Consider the following 17,096-nt stretch of genomic DNA (forward strand, 5'->3'; position numbering starts at 1 on the left):
ATTCAGCACTTACCAGGAAACTGTGACACTATTGGGGGCGTATCTTCATCTAAATCATCAACTCCCCCAGCAATTGGATAGGGTGGAATGGAGACTCTGGGCATCACCACCCAGCTGTGATCAGAATACAGGGAAGAGGTCAAGCTGGGGAGGCCCGAGTTATGGGCTATCTGAAAGCCACAGATCTTCTCAATCTGTTGCCAGCGAAAAAGTCGTTCTCGTAAACAAGTTGTCAACTCGGAGAGTGCTTTCCTGTAAAAGCCAAGGTGGAAATTACTTATGGTATCAACGAGTCTTCAATATGGCACTAAAAAAGGGCAACTACATGAACAGACCATGGCAATAAACTAATTTCAAGAAGGAATTATCCGTTCTCAGAATTAGTATAAATTATGTAATTGTACGTGATTAAATGATAAATTGTTCACAAATTACAAATTTCAGCATAATACAAATAAACAGGTAACTAAAATAACATTCTTACTTTGCTTCCAGAATTTTGTGGTCTACCTCATCTAGGGAGGAGCTGTGTGCAACATGCAGAGTCCCAAAGACTGTACTTCTCTTCTTTTTAATCTTCTCTGCCTAGAAACCCAAGGAGAGAGAAAATAAGGTAGGTCTGGAAAAAAAAAATAACACACATACAAGCTTATTTTGTTTTGAATATATTAATAATGATGAAACCAGTGGAGAATTATATAGCCAAAATAAGGCCCTAATTTCCAGAAAAGAAAACAGATGAAGGAGAAAGCATGCTTTCCTAAGCCAATCAACAGAATTCAAAACTTTGTTCTGGAAAATTTTTCACTTATTTTGATGGTTCAGAAAAGACCCGAATCTTCTATTAAAACTAACAAAATAACATTAATTATATCCTACCGCAATGAGGTGTTAGTGAGTGAACTGAGTTTTTTTTTTTTTTTTTGCTAGAAATCAGATTAAAACTTAATCTTATTTCACACAATTTAATTAAGAGTCAAATATTAATTTCTAGTAACTACTAACCTGAATCAGATATGAAGAAGCAACCTGGAGGAGAAAAGCTCTGTATAAAACATTTGTGATAACGATAACAGGGATGGTTTTTAAATGACACGAAGGTCATTCTGAAAAGTATATACTTCTCTACATACAGTAATTTTACTCTACGGCCTTATAAGAGTCCATTAAGATAAGTAAGTTTCAATTCACAAAAAGAAGGTACAACAAATACAGATTTTATTCATATTTTTCTCTCTTAATTGGTTAATCTCTTTAGAAATGTATTAAGTTTTGAAATAGAGTACCTCATCCTTAGCAATAGCTAACTGCATTTCAGCATTTTGTCTTTTAATATTGTAGTACTGTACTTCTACTTCATGTGTTAACTGAAGCCATTTCTGAAGTGCATCTGGGACAGACCAGCTGCTCCTGAGTTCAAATTCTTTTTCAGCCTTTTTCAGTGCCATTCGAACCTGGGAGTGAGGGAGGAAGGAAGAGTGGGGGAGACAGAATGGATGCGAGAGGGAGAGAAGGGGGGGGGGGGGGAGATGGATGGAGACGGAGCAAGAAAGAGAGAGAAATGTCTTTTTTTAAAAAAGATATTTATATTGAGATACATTTTAAGAAATTAAGATTTTTTTTTGGTATCAAAGTTAAGAGAGAAAGCAATCTGAATTATGCTCTTCATAAACATCTTTCTCAAATCACTGAGTTTAAAACAATGTATTTCTAACATTAAAACTAAAGCTGAACTGGGGCGCATGGGTGGCTCAGTCAGTTGAGCGTCTGACCTCAGCTCAGGTCATGATCTCACGGTCCGTGGGTTCGAGCCCTGGATCAGGCTCTGTGCTGACACCTCAGAGCCTGGAGCCTACTTCAGATTCTGTCTCTGTCTCTGTCTCTCTCTCTCTCTCTCTCTCCCCCTCCCCTGCTCATGCTCTGCCTCTCTCTGTCTCTCAAAATAAATAAATGTTAAAAAAAAAAAATTTAAAACTAGAACTGAAGTTTTAAGTCCATCTTAACTCACTAAGCAAAGCTGGAAAGCCAAGGGGTAGAAGGGGTTTACATAGATCTTAAGCTGTATTATTTAGTTTTTATATTTTATAATAGCCAGACTCACCAGAGAGAAGAAAATGCCAGGCACGTACAAACCGAAACTGATCATGTTTTTCTCATAACACGGGGCTTGTTTGTGGAGAACACAAAGAAGTATCCGAAACACAGTGAAAACACTTGTCCTGGTGCCCCTTCTAATGTTCCCAGAGGGCGCTACTGTAAGCTATTTACATGGACCATTTTTGAAGGTTTTCACATCTTCTTCATGGTTACTTATGTCTCACTATTACAAGCACGTCTGTCCATTACAGTCTGTTTCACCTACTTCTACTCAATTTACTGCTTCTAACATACCAGAAAGTAGATAAATCAGCACTGGCAGACCATGTGTAAATTTTAAGAAAATAGGTTCTGAGTGAGCCTCTGCTTGATGTTTCCATGAGAAACTATACCTAGGCTTCGGGGTCAGGGTGTCAAAGTCTTCCTTTGACTGCCCTTTAGGAGAGCCAGACAATAAACAGTTAGAAAACTAAAATGCTTAGTGCATCAGTTGGTATTAGATGCTAAGGAAAAAACTCTTAAAGCCTATGAAAAGAACACAGAAAGAAAAGACAATTCATTCTAGAAATGATTCATCTGAAAACTAGCAAGAGTTCAAGCTAAAGGTATGTAAAGACACACAATAGAATATGAAGAGTTATGTACCTACTCAAGACCTTGAGACAAAGTCACAAATGAACTGGGGAGCATCCCACTTCTGGAGCACCGTAACTGCAAATTATCTTCCTCAAAGCCAAGTAAGGTCACTAGAAACTCCACTCCGAAACTCATGTGCAGAACAACGTCTGATCTGAACAAACCCAACTTACTTAAATAAACTTTACTGTGTGCCAGAATAAACTAATAAGAGTACTGTACACAAGTTTGTTCTGATAAAGAAAAGGAACAGCTGTCAGATACTATAGAAAGCAAAGTATAAGAAGAAGTATTTTTTCAAAACTCCAAAATTAGAAAACAAAATCACAATGGGGCACCAAGCAGACAATCAGAAAGTGAGACATTACTCCCTGAAAGCAAAATCCTAAGCAACACGTGCCCGACACATTTCACCGTGCCATGAGCGTGGGACAGTACTGGCTTCCACTGGCTGGCTAAGCTGTGTGGCATCCCTTCTCCCTCCGGAAGACAGAGTCGGAGGCCAGGTCCCGGAACGTGGAGCTCCATATACCACCACCAAGTCTGGGTCAGCAGGCCCTCTTTCTCACAAGACTTACACTTGTCAACCTTCTAACGTTTCTACACGATTTTCACTGCCAAGGAACTAAACAGGGAACCTATTTTCAAATTTCACTCAAGTTTTTCTCTTTAATCATAAAGATTTATGTTATGTCCATACATTTATTTCCCCTAAAAGAACTCAATAAATGCATGTAACATATAATGATTATATTTCTAGCATTAACTGAGGCTGAAATGCTTCGACTGACTGTCAAATAATGTTTCAAAATTTTGGAAATCAGGACCTGCCAGTAACAGCAACTATTTTAACTATTTTCTCTGCTATTATTCCTTAAGTTTATCATTTGACGTGAATTCCAGCCTTTAGTTCGAATTACATGGTTATGCGTAGGGGCATGGACCCAGTAAAAATCGAGTAATTAAAAGCTTTTAACAAATGCTGAATTATTAAATTGTTTACAAAAATGATAATTAGATACCTAATTTTTGTGTCTCAGGAATAGACCAGTACTGAGTAAAAACATGGCATCACAGAAAGAAACACCGTATGTATCTGAAAACATGACTCTAGACCCCACTCTAGGATTATGACTTCTGTGACCTGCAAGTTCTTTACTTTCCAACCTGCGGTTCATGGTCTGGTGTAGAACAGGGTATGTATACTACGACTCACCCCGACTTTGCTTTTCTTGGAACTTCAAATACAAAGTAATTTATGTGAAAAGTATGTAAACCACACAAAACATGCAGTAGTACTATTATTCGCCCAGAAGGTTTTGTTTCAGGGGAAATAGCACGATGCAACGTATGTGCCAGATATTCCTGACTTCTAATTTTGAGAAGCTGATTATCTCCCAGATGAGCTACCGTAATACTTCCAACTATGTGAAGCTGTGGATTACAGGACATTATACGTAAATTAGCTTCCCAGTTAAATTTACTTCTACAAACAAAACTTTTAACAGTATAGGAAAACAACCTTGGAATAAGACACACAAAATCTTGCCTTTGCCATGTAACAGCTGTGTGACTTCAGGCAAGTTTTTTAACCTCTCTCCACATCTCATCTGTAAATGAGGATAATATCTATTTATTGTGAGGATTAAAACTTCTGAGCAAATTCATTTGCAATGTGCACAGCACAAACTTCTGGCACACAGTAGGCACTCTTAAAATTGTGTTTCTTATTACTATAATCATGTTGGACAGAGTTCTTTTTAAATACCACTGTAACTCCTTTAAACCACCCCTTACTGATTCAGGATCTCATTAGGACTATTACATCTGTACTGGGACATATCGCGGTGATCCTAAGGTCTACTGACGTATGCAATGCCTCTCTGCCAAAAAACTCAAATTAGAATGTTTGTGATTTGTGGGTCCTTTTCTATAGGATGCCTGCTCTGCAGTCACCTGTAAAATACTGCTATCAGTTTATGTTTCCATAGAAGAATTATCACTACTGCTTTTGGATTTGCTCTTTCTTACCTATAAAGCTCAGAAAAATAGCTAGCAAGCTTTTTAGTTTAGTACTAGGAATAAACCAAGAGTCAGAAGCTTTGGTGGGAAAAGGAAATAAGTTCTCACAGGAATAAAAGGCATAATATCCAACTTTTGAACACAGTAGAATTTTGGCTAAGCCGTTTTTTCTATTCTTTTCTTTTCTGTTAACTCCCTTGTCCTTTACTACATTCTGTACAGATAAGGTTTGCCAGGTAAATAGGACCTGACCATAAAATACACGTAGGAGTCAGCTTAAGAGAACAATCTCCTTACAGGGAAAAGATCCAACAAACAGATGTCTGGGGTATGAGGGAAACAATAGCTAACCATTAATAAAAGAGATAGCTGCATTTAGTCAGACAAATTCTACCAAAAATGACAATCCTGAAGGAAACAAATGCACGCTGAACATTTATTTTCTCATGAGTTGAAAGTGAAACTCATTCATCACACAATTCTTATTCCTTATTTAGCACCTGGCCGAGAAGGCCACAGGGCACACGGCAGAGCAGGGGGCAGAACACCCAGGTCCTTGGCCCCGCTTTACCACCGAGGCACTCTCTGATCTTGGGCAAGCCTTCTGGCCGGCAGCGTCTTTATCAGTAAAGAAAGGGTCAAAGTCAGAAGGAGGAGAGGAGACCACAGAAGCAGAGGTTGGAGTGACATGTTTTGAAGATGAAGGAGGGGGCCAAGAGCCAAGAAATGCAGGCAGCCTCCAGAAGCTGGAAAAGGCAAGGAAACAGATCCTCCCCTAGAGCCTCCGGAGGAATGCAGCCCTGGGAGTCTATTTTAAACTCTGTCTTAGGAACTGTAAGATAGCAAATGTGTGTTGTTTTAAGCCACTAAGTTTGTGGTAATTTTTTATAGCAAGAACAGTGAGTAAACTAAAATATCTGTCTGTAATTAACTTCTGCCGGGACCCCCTCTCCGCTTCCCTGAAGGAGCGAGCTATGCCTGCAGGCTCACGTTCCATCTTGACTGGCAAGGTAGCGGCGGATACTGGAAAGATCTCTTTAGACAACTTCACAATTTTTAGCAAATTATGTTCTAAAACCATTTAACAGGATTCAAATGGATGTTAAACAGAGATTCTTTACCCTTGCAGAGAAGTTTAACACTAGATATACTTTACTAGGTTACAGTTAGATACTAAAACATATTACAGATGTTAGATTAAATAAACACCTTAAATTCACTGGCGATAATTAACTTGGCACAGGGTAAGATTTCATGAGTGAGTGAACATGATGGTAACTTTATCTTTGAATTATTACTTTGTTATTTGCTACATGGACTTTGATCAATGCTAACAATATAAACAGAGAATTCTTTTATTAACTAAGGAAGAATATACAATGCCACTAAAGGTAGAAGACCAAACAGGAAAAGCCCCCCCAGAGTGGCAACGCAAACGTCCTAACAAACCCTTTTTGTGAATACCTGTTCCAGTTCCTGCTCTGCATACTGCCTTCTACTCAGCTCACACTCGGCTCCTTCCCTTAGCTCTCTCAGCCGACAGGCCTCTTCCTTTGCGTAATTGATTTCATCCATCATTTTGCGCTCTAGATTTTGCTTTTCTACAGCAACGTTTCTGTTTTCTTCCTGTGCCTTTTCAAGCCTTACAGAATGATAAAAGTAAAAATTCCTCACCAAAGTTTCATCTTTTTTATGAAGAATAACTACATATCAAGCAACAACATACATGTTTCAATCCAAAATCACACTATTTTCTATTAATCTTACATCTGAATAGCAAAACAGCAGGTGGCCCATGGTATAGTTGTTTGGTTATCTTGAGCTCAAAATACAGTGATAGCAGGGAATCACTCTTCAAGCAAAGAGACTTCTAAGAAATTCATAATTATCTAAATCATGTTAAAAATAAAATTTCACTAGGGGCGCCTGGGTGGCTCAGTCAGTTGGGCATCTGACTTTGGCTCAGGTCATGATCTCATGGCTCATGAGTTCTAGCCCTGTGTTGGGCTCTGTGCTGACAGCACAGAGCCTGGAGCCTGCTTCGGATTCTGTCTCTCTCTCTCTCTCTCTCTCTCTCTCTGCCCCTCCCCACTCACTCTCTGTCTCTCTCTAATATAAATAAAAACATTAAAAAAATAAAACATTAAAAATAAAATTTCACTATACATATCACTCCACCTATATTTATTTCTACTGATCTGCCCATTTATTCACTAGAGCATACCTTTAATATAAATCTATAATTAGGACATTGTAAGTTTTATAAAAATATGAAGTGTACATACGTTACTGATATGTGTCACAAACTAAACATAAGTGTGTAAGCACACACCCACATTACGTTTTCACAAATTGTATTTGCCAACATAAATAAGACTTATAGCTTTTTAAACGTACCTCTCTTGTAAGTCCATGAGACTTTGCTCTGCGGTTTGTAAACTCTCCAAGTCTTTCATCATTTTTGCAACATGTTCTTTTGATGTCTTATTCTGTGTGTAAGCAAACCAGCACCCCCCAACGCCAATTACTATAGAAACTGTGAGAATAAAATCCTTCATCCAGTTATGAGGTGGGCCTATGAAAAAAAATGCAGATGGTCAAATTAATCTTTGAGTGTAACAGAATCTTCATACAGAGGCATTTTGTAGTAGGTAGCTAAAACAAGCAAATGTTTTCTGATGAGCCTCCCATAAACAAGCTCCATTCTTTTAAAAACTATTTCTTCAAACAATCAAAGTGCTTATCGTAACACTGATATACTAGACCCTCCAGAGGGCACAGATAAGCCCACATGGATGCACCACACCCCTGTGGCACAGGAGGCAGCAACAAAAGTTCTGGGGACCCTGCAAAAGCAAGAGTATCTCCAATCATGTCCTCTGTGGGGTGAAAGCAGGCATAAAGAATACCACCCCTATCATCCCAACTGCTTTCCTTCAGTCAGGTTAGGGACATGTCATGCTTTGATACACACACTGGAAGCCTAATCCTTCAACAAAAGAGCACCCCCTGCCCCCAAGCAAGCAGTCATGTAATGAGGATTAGTCAGTGATTCTCAACCAAGGGCGATATCTCCCACAGTGGACATTTGACAATTTTTGCTTGCCACAGCAGGGAGGGTGTAAAATGGGTGGGGGAGTTGCTACCGGTGTCTAGTGGGAAGAGGCCAGGGATGTTGCTAAACAGACAAAAACGCACAAGACACTTTCCTGCCCTGCTTCTGCCAGTAACAGAGAATTACCCAGGAATCATCCAGCCCAAATCATGAAGTGCCAAGGTTGAGTAACCATGAGTTAAATGATCATAACAAGTCATATTTTAGGTGCTATTTGCCAGAGATTTCTGGGTTACTAGCAGGAAAGAACAGGATCACCTTCTCCACCACTAGGCATGTCAGTAATTTCCAGCAGTTTCTACAGTAAGGAGTAAGGAGCCAGGGCCTACTGTCCTCAGTGATACAAAACACAGAAGTCACTAGCAAATAACTTCCTAGTCTATCCCTGACTCTTAACACACACTAAGATTCAGAGGGCTCTCTGGAGTGATACACAATGATAAGGAAGACAATGTAATGCATGATTTGCTCCCAAGAGATAGAGTTTACAGCGGAAAAACTACCAAACTGCCCAGGCCTCCAGCACGTCTATGTTGTATGTGTGATGAAACACGGGGCTCCGTAGACATCAGGACTTCTCATGCTCACTCAGGTTCGTGTGTGTTTACACCGTGTGAGGAATGCCAAGCCCTATGCCAGACACCCTATTTCCAGAGCTCACGCCCTCACCTACGGTGAAACAGATGCACTGCGGAAGACCAGAGTCTCAAAAGGATTTATTTTTACTTCCGCCTCAGACTGAGAAGTTCAGCTCATGTTCTAGTTTAAACATGAGCCCAGTTCAGGCCAAAATATTACTCACCAGAAATAACAATAAAGAGAATGGTCAAGTACCAAACTCTATAGTAAGTGCCACAAACTGAAAAAGATTTCAGCGAAAACTCCTTTACAATGTGTGTCTGTTCGTTTGACAGTGTTAGTTTGTTATAAATCTAATGCTGGTGTTCCCACTGCAGGGCTCATTCCCTCAAATAATAATTTTAAGACAAACACATTAAAAAGGTAACGCATCATTAACTTCTTCGCTGGTTTATTAAAACATTTGTTTCCAGCATTCTTTTGACTAGTTTGGTTTCTTTTCAAATGACAATGAAATACTGTTTTGGCTTAGAGGGAGTTTGTTCCTGGCTTAATAAAATATAAATATTCCTGACCAAGCTGTATACAGAGGCAAGTTATATAGTTTCATTCCTATTTGCACCAATCATTCACATGAACAAATCAGACAGAATCTCACAGGAGACAATCCCCAACAGATTCAGCAGAAAACTTAGGGTGTCACCTCTGTGGAATGCCCGGCATTTCAGGAGTGTTCGATTTCCTAGGGTTTGTAATTTCCAACAACAGTGCATTTCCACCAACTCTCACAAAGCAGAGTTCCAGCTGTTTGACCAGCTGCTCTCAGCCTGAGCCAAAAAAGAACCACCAGTCCCATCATGGAATCTACCCAACGGCTCCAGTAACCCTTTTTTGGTAGTGTCACCCCCCAAACCGATCACAGAAACCTGCAAGTCTCCCAACTCCGAAAACTGAGGTAAAATAAATATTAGTTTCCTAATTTATCATTTCTGGAAGCCATTTTTCTTGTATTAATTGTTACTCCTTTTTGGCTTCTGAAAAATAGAATATAAAACCTCTAAAAATGTAGAATATTCAAATACTTTTCCCCAAAGCTGTTTAAAACTTGAAATTAAATAAACATATTAAACTTCCCTTCTGAAAAAAAAAAAAAAAGTATTCCTGTCAAAAGTAAAGAAATACAAGGTTTATTTTCCTTACAAATATGACATAATAATTTCTTAAATGTTCTTCTTCAATACAATCAAATAACATTCTCCATCTTGTGCTTTGCCAGGATGGTCTGTTATCATGGAAAATTCCAAGTGGATCTTCAGGAACCAGCTTGGCAATGTGACATTCCACATTTCAATGACAGAAAATCTCACCCTATAAATCTTTTAAGATAATATTACATTTCCTTTATACCTAACAGACGATTTTCTTAGTGTTTTATCTTTCTTACTTTTTCTTCTTTAAATAACAGGGGTGCCTGGGTGGCTCAGTCAGTTAAGTATCGGACTTTGGCTCAGGTCATGATCTCGAGGTTAGTGAGTACGAGCCCTGAGGTCAGCACAGAGAATGCTTCCGATCCTGTCTCCCTCTCCGCCCCTCCCCCACTCATTCTCTCTCTCTCTCTCTCTCTCTCTCTCTCTCTCTCTCTCTCAAAAATAAATTTAAAAAAATAAAAATAAATGACAAATATGTGATCTGATTATTCTTTTGCATCATACTCTGTGAGAGAGAATACTAACGTGTTAGAGGTCCAAACAAAACCACATCCAGCGCCTTGAGCTGAAGTTTTTGTCTGTGACTCCGATCGCTGATTTTCAACTGGGAGCTCATAAATGAAGGTTCATGCACTGCTATCCTGTTCATTCAAAAAATATATACATATTAAATGAAAATATTTCTAGTATGTAAATTTAAATATTTGAGCAATACATGTAATACTTTACACATTAGTGACGACCTACTACTGTTAAGAGCTCATCCATGTGATTTAATACTTTACTAACAGGTGTCAAAAAACTTCTCGGTGCAAACTTAGCTGTAAGACACCCTGCATTAATTATTTACTTGTTATGTTGACGTTTTTGTTTTCTAAGGTTAACTTTATGCTATAATTTACTTGAATGCAGAAATTTAACCAATGCAAAAGCATTTTATAACCATTAATTACCTCTGCATTTTATTATCATTTCACAGAGAACAAGAAAATTGTTAGGTAATTGACTTAACATCAATAACAAACTATAAAATATACTTTTCAATTTAGATCGTATCACTTTTCTTTAAAAGTGTCTGAAAAACCTGTAGCTTTACATTCTAATATGTAAACTGTTTATAAATTAAACAGAGTCCACGGAAGTCATAAGTGAGAATAAGAAGTCATCATGGTTGGGGGGAGAAAACTGAGACATTTATGTAACAGGAAATACTGAACCATTTCATTAGCAATGAAAAAAAAACATGTAGGGGGCCAAAAGGCACAGGTGGAAGAAGGAAATAAAATCACTTTGTTTTGGACGTCAAGTCCAAGTTGCCCCATCATCAACTAACATTTCTTAACAACCAAGTATGACACCAATGAAGATCTTATAACACAAAGTCTAATAATAATCATATAATAGTTAATAACAATGACGATAAAAACAAGCATGTACTATATGCCCGGTCCTGGGTCAAAGGCTAAATCAAAATTGAAGAACACCTCAAACAGATACAAAATTCCCATTTCACAGATGAGGAAACTAAGGTAGGGAGAGACTGAGTAACTTGCCCAATTAGTAGTAAGAGGTGGGGCAGGGATTCAAACCCAAATATGTATGATTCCAATGACTGTACTCTGAATCCACTGCATTTTCTTATGATAGATACCAGAACGTGTGAGTGTGCAGAAGTTACAAAAACTCCTATAACTGCTACAGGCTTCCATAAATCTTTACAGTGTAAAGAACTCTTTCCCTTTGCAAGATGCCTTCCTTCATCTTCTCTGCAAGCACCTTTTGTGTATGGCTCCTGTTACACCTTTAACGTGACACTTCCCAAACTGCTGGAAGGCAGAGCTATGTCTTATCTCAGTATCCCCAAACCTAGCATTATGCTTGGCAAAAGTAGATGCTTGATAAATGTTTGTAGAATACATAAGTGAATGCATGGATGGATGCATGAATGAATTAACAGCAACAATACTGGTAGACTAAACTGAAGAGAAACAATGAGATGTAGTAAAAAGGATACCACGTAACAGTTTTATACAAGGTTCAGTATGAGCCCGGGAGGTGGAAGTGGTTCTACCTGAGTGGGTGAGGATGTCAGGGGAGTTCACACAGGTCTGAAAGGAATGAGGAGGCATGCGTCAGGCGAAGAGAGCCTTAGTTTAAGCTCTGGTAACAAGAATTTCAGACTATAGAAAATCAGTAAAAGGCTTATGATACCCGTGATAACATAAAACTAACATAATTTGGGCTACCTATTGCAATGCGACAGTATTTTAATGTCACAGAAAGGAAACAATGAACTGCTGTAGGTACCTGTCCATCCGAAATGTGTAATACATTTTCTTACACATTCTTCTAAGTAGCTCTTGTACCTACAATTACCCTACAAAAAGTCCCGTAACTCATATTGCTATTTAAGTTAATTGATACTTAAGTCCCTTTAAGCGAGTCCTCTAATTGCCATTACCCCTATGAAAGGGGCTTGATGATGGGTATTCTGGTTTCCCTTTCTTCTCTGCTCACAGAAGCTCCCATGAGCTCACCTGAAAGCTGAACTTCTGTATTGATAACCTGTCTTTTCTGGTAACATGTTCACTATTTAAAAAAAAAAAAAAAAAATTGATCTTGATGAAGTGTGATGTTATTTCAACAATTCTCCAAGAAGCTGAGCTATCTCTGGCACCCCTTATTTAACCAAAGGAAAAAAAGTGGCTATAACATTTATTGCCAACACACTGAGCAACCTATTTCATTTCATGCTGTTGTACAAAAAAACTTCCCAAAAGACAACATAAGAAAAATACTAGGAGTTCCTCATAACTAGGGTAACATACAACTCAAAACAAAAACAAAAACAAAAACAAAACAACCCTAATCCCACTTTAATACTCTACTATCCTGTTTTAGCTTAGAAACTTACTTAAAAGCAAAAACCCTATCTTCATTTTGTCTTCTTTCCACCATCTAGTTGCACCTTGAACACACCAGATACTCAATACAGACTTGTTGAACTGACTCTCATTCCCATTATTTCCTCAATATAACCATATGCACAGCAAAACCAGTAAAATACTGTTGTTGATGTTCACAAAATATATTTACGGGAGATACGAAAATTTTCAACTCAATCCAAAATCTGAAGTCCAAAGAAACAACAGCCACTTATTTCAATAGAGTATGTAAGCAAATTGATTAGAAATACAATATGCATATTTCATCACAAATAATAATGAGATAATAATAAGGGATTAGAGTCTTTTTTGATTCAAGAAACATTTGAGAGGAATGGAACATAAGCAAGTTCTGGTAGAATCGTTGCAAATTTTGACATTTGAGTCTTTAAAGATTTTTAAGTTAACTAATGGAGATTTAGAAAGTAAAATTTAGAAAACGAATAATTCCAGGCATCTAAGGGATAAACTGGCATCCTAGACTTTGGTATCAGATCTATCTAGGTTCAAGTGCTGAATTGGGCAAAATATTTGACTTTTCTCTGATTTGCTTTTTATCTGCAAAATGGGGATAACAATACATACTTAATTTTAACCATGAAGTTTAAATGACATAATACAGAGTACCTTTATGTTACATACATTTTAAAATGGTTGCTATCAGGGACTCATGGGTGACTCAGTCACTTAAGCATCCAACTCTTGATTTCGGCTCAGATCATGATCTCACGGTTCATGAGTTCAAGCTCTGCATTGGGCTCCTTGCTGAGAGCACTGGAGCCTGCTTGGGATTCTTTCTCTCTCTCTCTCTCTCTCTCTCTCTCTCTCTCTCTCTCTCTCACCTCCTTAGAATCAGAGGCGTGTGCTCTCTCTCTCAAAATAAACTTAAAAAATGGCTATTATTTACATTTTATTAAGCTTTTTTTTTGAGCTTTAACTTGTGGCCACTAATATTGACTATTATTATTAAAGAATACAATTAAGAAAGATCTGTACATTAACCCACTCAAATAGGTTTTTCATAAAGGTGGATTCATATCAAATGAATATGTTTTTGTTATATTTACCACATGGTCAGAGGTTGGGCTTTTGATGTTATCTAACAAAGATGTAGTTGGCCTACCTTCTAATTCCAAAAATTACTTTCTTTGGGAATAAATTTTAAAAAGAGCTTGATTATTTAGACAAAGAAAAATGATTAAAACTTACAAATTCACACCTTAAAAAATTAAAGAATGGATATAATATTTCCTTTGAGCCCTTAGTCACAGAGATAACTTATAAATTTGGCACAGAAAAGTAACATCTAGTATATAATTCTCCTTGAGTGGAAAAAAAATGCATTTGGATAATAAAGACTCACCTGGGAAGCGTTGTTCCTTTGACATTATTGTCTCTAAAATTCTTCTCATATTGGGGTAGTTCAACAAATTCTATCAACCACTGAAGCGTGTCTTCAAGGGTCCAATTATGAACTGCAAGAGACAAAAGGGGAAGGCATATTTTAAACAGATAATTATCAGCTTTGAAACTTTACATAATTTACACATATATATTTATATACACATACATACACATGTATATAAAATTACTAAAACTTCAGAGGATGTTAGATTGAATTTTCAATTCAATCAACACAAAGTACTTAAATGATATCTGGCATTCTATGAGAAGCTGAAAACAGTGGAGACATACTTCCTATACTTAAGTTTATAATCTATAACAGAGAAAGCATGAAAGAAAAAGAATAAAATATTAGCACGATTAATTCTAAAATAAGCATCTATGCAAAATTCATACAGGAGGAAATACTCCATCATTTCCCTAGTTGTAGAAAAACTTACAAGACATGTATCTATTCACTCATTCTTTCTTTCATTTAGTCATCCATCCACAGAATATTGTAAAGCTTGTGAATATCAGGTTCCATTCTAATGCAATGGAATATGGTAATAAGCAAATGCAGAAAATCCTTGCCCTCATGGGATGGGGGGGGAGGGGGCAATTTACAAGAGAAGGAAGAAAAGTGAAGAAAATTTCAGACACTGATCAGCTATTAAGAAAGAAAGGAGAAAGATGTCAGGATCAGCCTCTGAGGAACTATTATCTGAACTGAGACCTAAAACTTTGCAAGGAGCCAACACTGTGATCATCCGGGAGAAAAATATCTCAAACAGATGGAAAAGCTAGCAGTATAAAGGTCTTACTAAAGGAATGAACTAGCTGTATTTGAGAAAAAGAAAGAGAAAGCAGAGGGGCCAGGTCATAGAAGACTTTAAAAAATTCTGGATATTTTTCTAATTTCAGTAAGAAGTGGGGGGGGGGGGGGAGGGTAAATAATGTTTTTAAATCTATATTTACTCTTCAATGTGGATAATGGATTGTAGATTGTGTAGGAGACAAGACTGAAAGCCCAAAGCAGTAAGGAGAACATTCCTTTATAGAGCAGTCCATACAAGAGGCTATATCACTCTTGGACTATGGTGTCAGTAGAGGATATGGTGACAAGTGGTCAGATTTAGGATATATTGTGGGGAGAATGCTGTTAGATGTGTTAATGAAATAGATGGGGGCTAGTAACTACAGGAAAGTAAAAAACAAACAAACAAAAACAAAACAAAACAAAAGTAGAGAGGACAGTACCATCAACTGCAATAGTAAAGAATGGGAGGAAGAGACTGGGAAGACAAGCAAGGCAGGTGACAGATCAAAAGTTCTGTTTTTAGACATGTTATATTTGAAGGATATATTAGATATTTAAGTGCGGACACATAGTAGCAGTCAGATATACAAGTCTGGAGCTTAGGGAAGAGTGAGATTAGAAACAGAGATATAAAAATTGAGAGTCTTCAGCATTTGGATGGTCTTTAGACTGAATGAAATCACCCAGGACACTGAACACAGCTATTAATGGACTCCAGGAGACTGGCCCTAAATCATGAAGAAAATGATAGCTAACATCTTTTCTCCTGGACACTTATTTTGAATTAAGCCCTTTATGTTCACATTTTTTTCCTTTAAGCCTTATTTAAAAACACACAAAACTTATGAAACACTAACATAATTATTTTCATTTATGGAGATGAGAAACTAAAAGGTTAATGGGACCAAGATAGATAGTAGCAGGACTGGATTTGAACCCAGGCCAACTGACTGTAGGACCTGACCCTATGCTATTCTGAGAGCAATAATATTAAATAGCAGTAGAGATGTAAACAAGCAGTTAAAGACTGGAAGCAATTCAGACATTTCTGCTTGAAGAATATGAAGGACAATGATGAGAATATCCAAAGGGAAGGATGCAAGTGTCCTTAAAAAATTAAGAGCTCCAGATTGTCTGCATTTAGTTTGAGGTTTGGGAACATAAAGTGCTTATAGACCACAGAAAGGTCAGAGGATAGTGAAGAACATGAGTGAGCACCTCGGTGGCTCAGTCGGTTAAGCTCGGGTCACGATCTCACAGCTCGTGGGTTTGAGCCCCACATCAGGCTCTGTGCTGACAGCTCAGAGCCTGGAGCCTGCTTCGAACTGTGTCTCCTTCTCTCTCTTTGCCCCTCCCCTGCTTGTGCTCACGCTCTCTCTCTCAAAAATAAATAAACATTAAAAAATTTAAAAAAAAAATAAAAGCAGATCTGGGAATCCATCTGTGTATGCATAAATCTGAGAAATACCTTCCTGATAAACTACAGAAAATTAGGAATTCACTTCTGCAAGCAAAGCTAAATTTTCATAATCTGCCTTTTTCATTAAGTGTTCTTTAGAGAAAAAGCTTCAATAAGTCACAACAAGAAAGCAGGTAGCAAAAATTCATTTAAAACCTACATATGGTAATTGATTATTTTATACCGAGACAAAACTTGGACTATTTAAAAATTTTTCTCTCCTTCATGTGTTCCTGGCATAAGCTTGGACACATGCCTGAGGCTGCTGTATCCATTTGGCCAAATAACTTAGAATACCAGCTAAAGGTTCAGGCCCTCGGTGCTTTCCAATGAATTTAATAAATTCGAAATAGCCTTTTTTCTCTTAAGTTGCTTCCCATTCAACATGAACTGCACTGAGAATTACTTGTCTTGATTGCCAAGAAACCAACATGCAGCTGCACCTCGTACACCCACACAAAAATCTCAGCCAAGAAAACAGGAGAAGATCCTCTCTGTCATTTCCATGGCTGTTCAACTGATCAACAACAGAAGTCCCTGATCTCAACACTCCAGCATATCAAAATATTCCTTCAATTCCCAATGAGCCAGGATAGAAAGGAAGAAAAATCTAGTGAAAAAAAAAATACATATTTAAAGTGCCCAAATCCTGATGTCACTCTACTCTGTAAACAGAATATTCTAGTGGTTCTAAACTCATTTCTTTTACAATGAATCTTTAAAACAACAAAATCCTAACAAAGAGCACACAGTTTACTTTGGGAGGAAGCTCACTTCTTCTTGTGCTTTTTGGTTTCTTTGGTGATGCCTAGTAAATACCTTCACTTTTCAT

At 37.6% G+C, this 17,096-nt stretch overlaps 1 protein-coding gene across 2 annotated transcripts in view; it reads right to left on the bottom strand.

Moving 5' to 3' along the window:
- STIM2 (stromal interaction molecule 2) overlaps window positions 1-17,096 on the bottom strand; it is a 150,240-nt gene that overhangs the window by 15,900 nt on the left and 117,244 nt on the right. Inside the window, exons 4-11 of one of the 2 annotated variants that reach the window (XM_019453539.2) lie at window positions 13,966-14,077; window positions 10,183-10,298; window positions 7,153-7,330; window positions 6,220-6,397; window positions 1,287-1,454; window positions 1,006-1,029; window positions 485-585; window positions 14-252 (exon numbers count right to left, since the gene is read on the bottom strand). In XM_019453539.2, coding sequence (XP_019309084.1) covers window positions 14-252; window positions 485-585; window positions 1,006-1,029; window positions 1,287-1,454; window positions 6,220-6,397; window positions 7,153-7,330; window positions 10,183-10,298; window positions 13,966-14,077 — 1,116 coding nt within the window. The remainder of the gene's footprint in view (window positions 1-13; window positions 253-484; window positions 586-1,005; window positions 1,030-1,286; window positions 1,455-6,219; window positions 6,398-7,152; window positions 7,331-10,182; window positions 10,299-13,965; window positions 14,078-17,096) is intronic. The other variant, XM_019453540.2, reaches the window with a different exon arrangement.

Source organism: Panthera pardus, unplaced genomic scaffold, assembly GCF_024362965.1.
Source record: "Panthera pardus isolate Hobbes unplaced genomic scaffold, ASM2436296v1 HiC_scaffold_13, whole genome shotgun sequence".
Taxonomy (NCBI): Eukaryota; Metazoa; Chordata; class Mammalia; order Carnivora; family Felidae; genus Panthera; species Panthera pardus.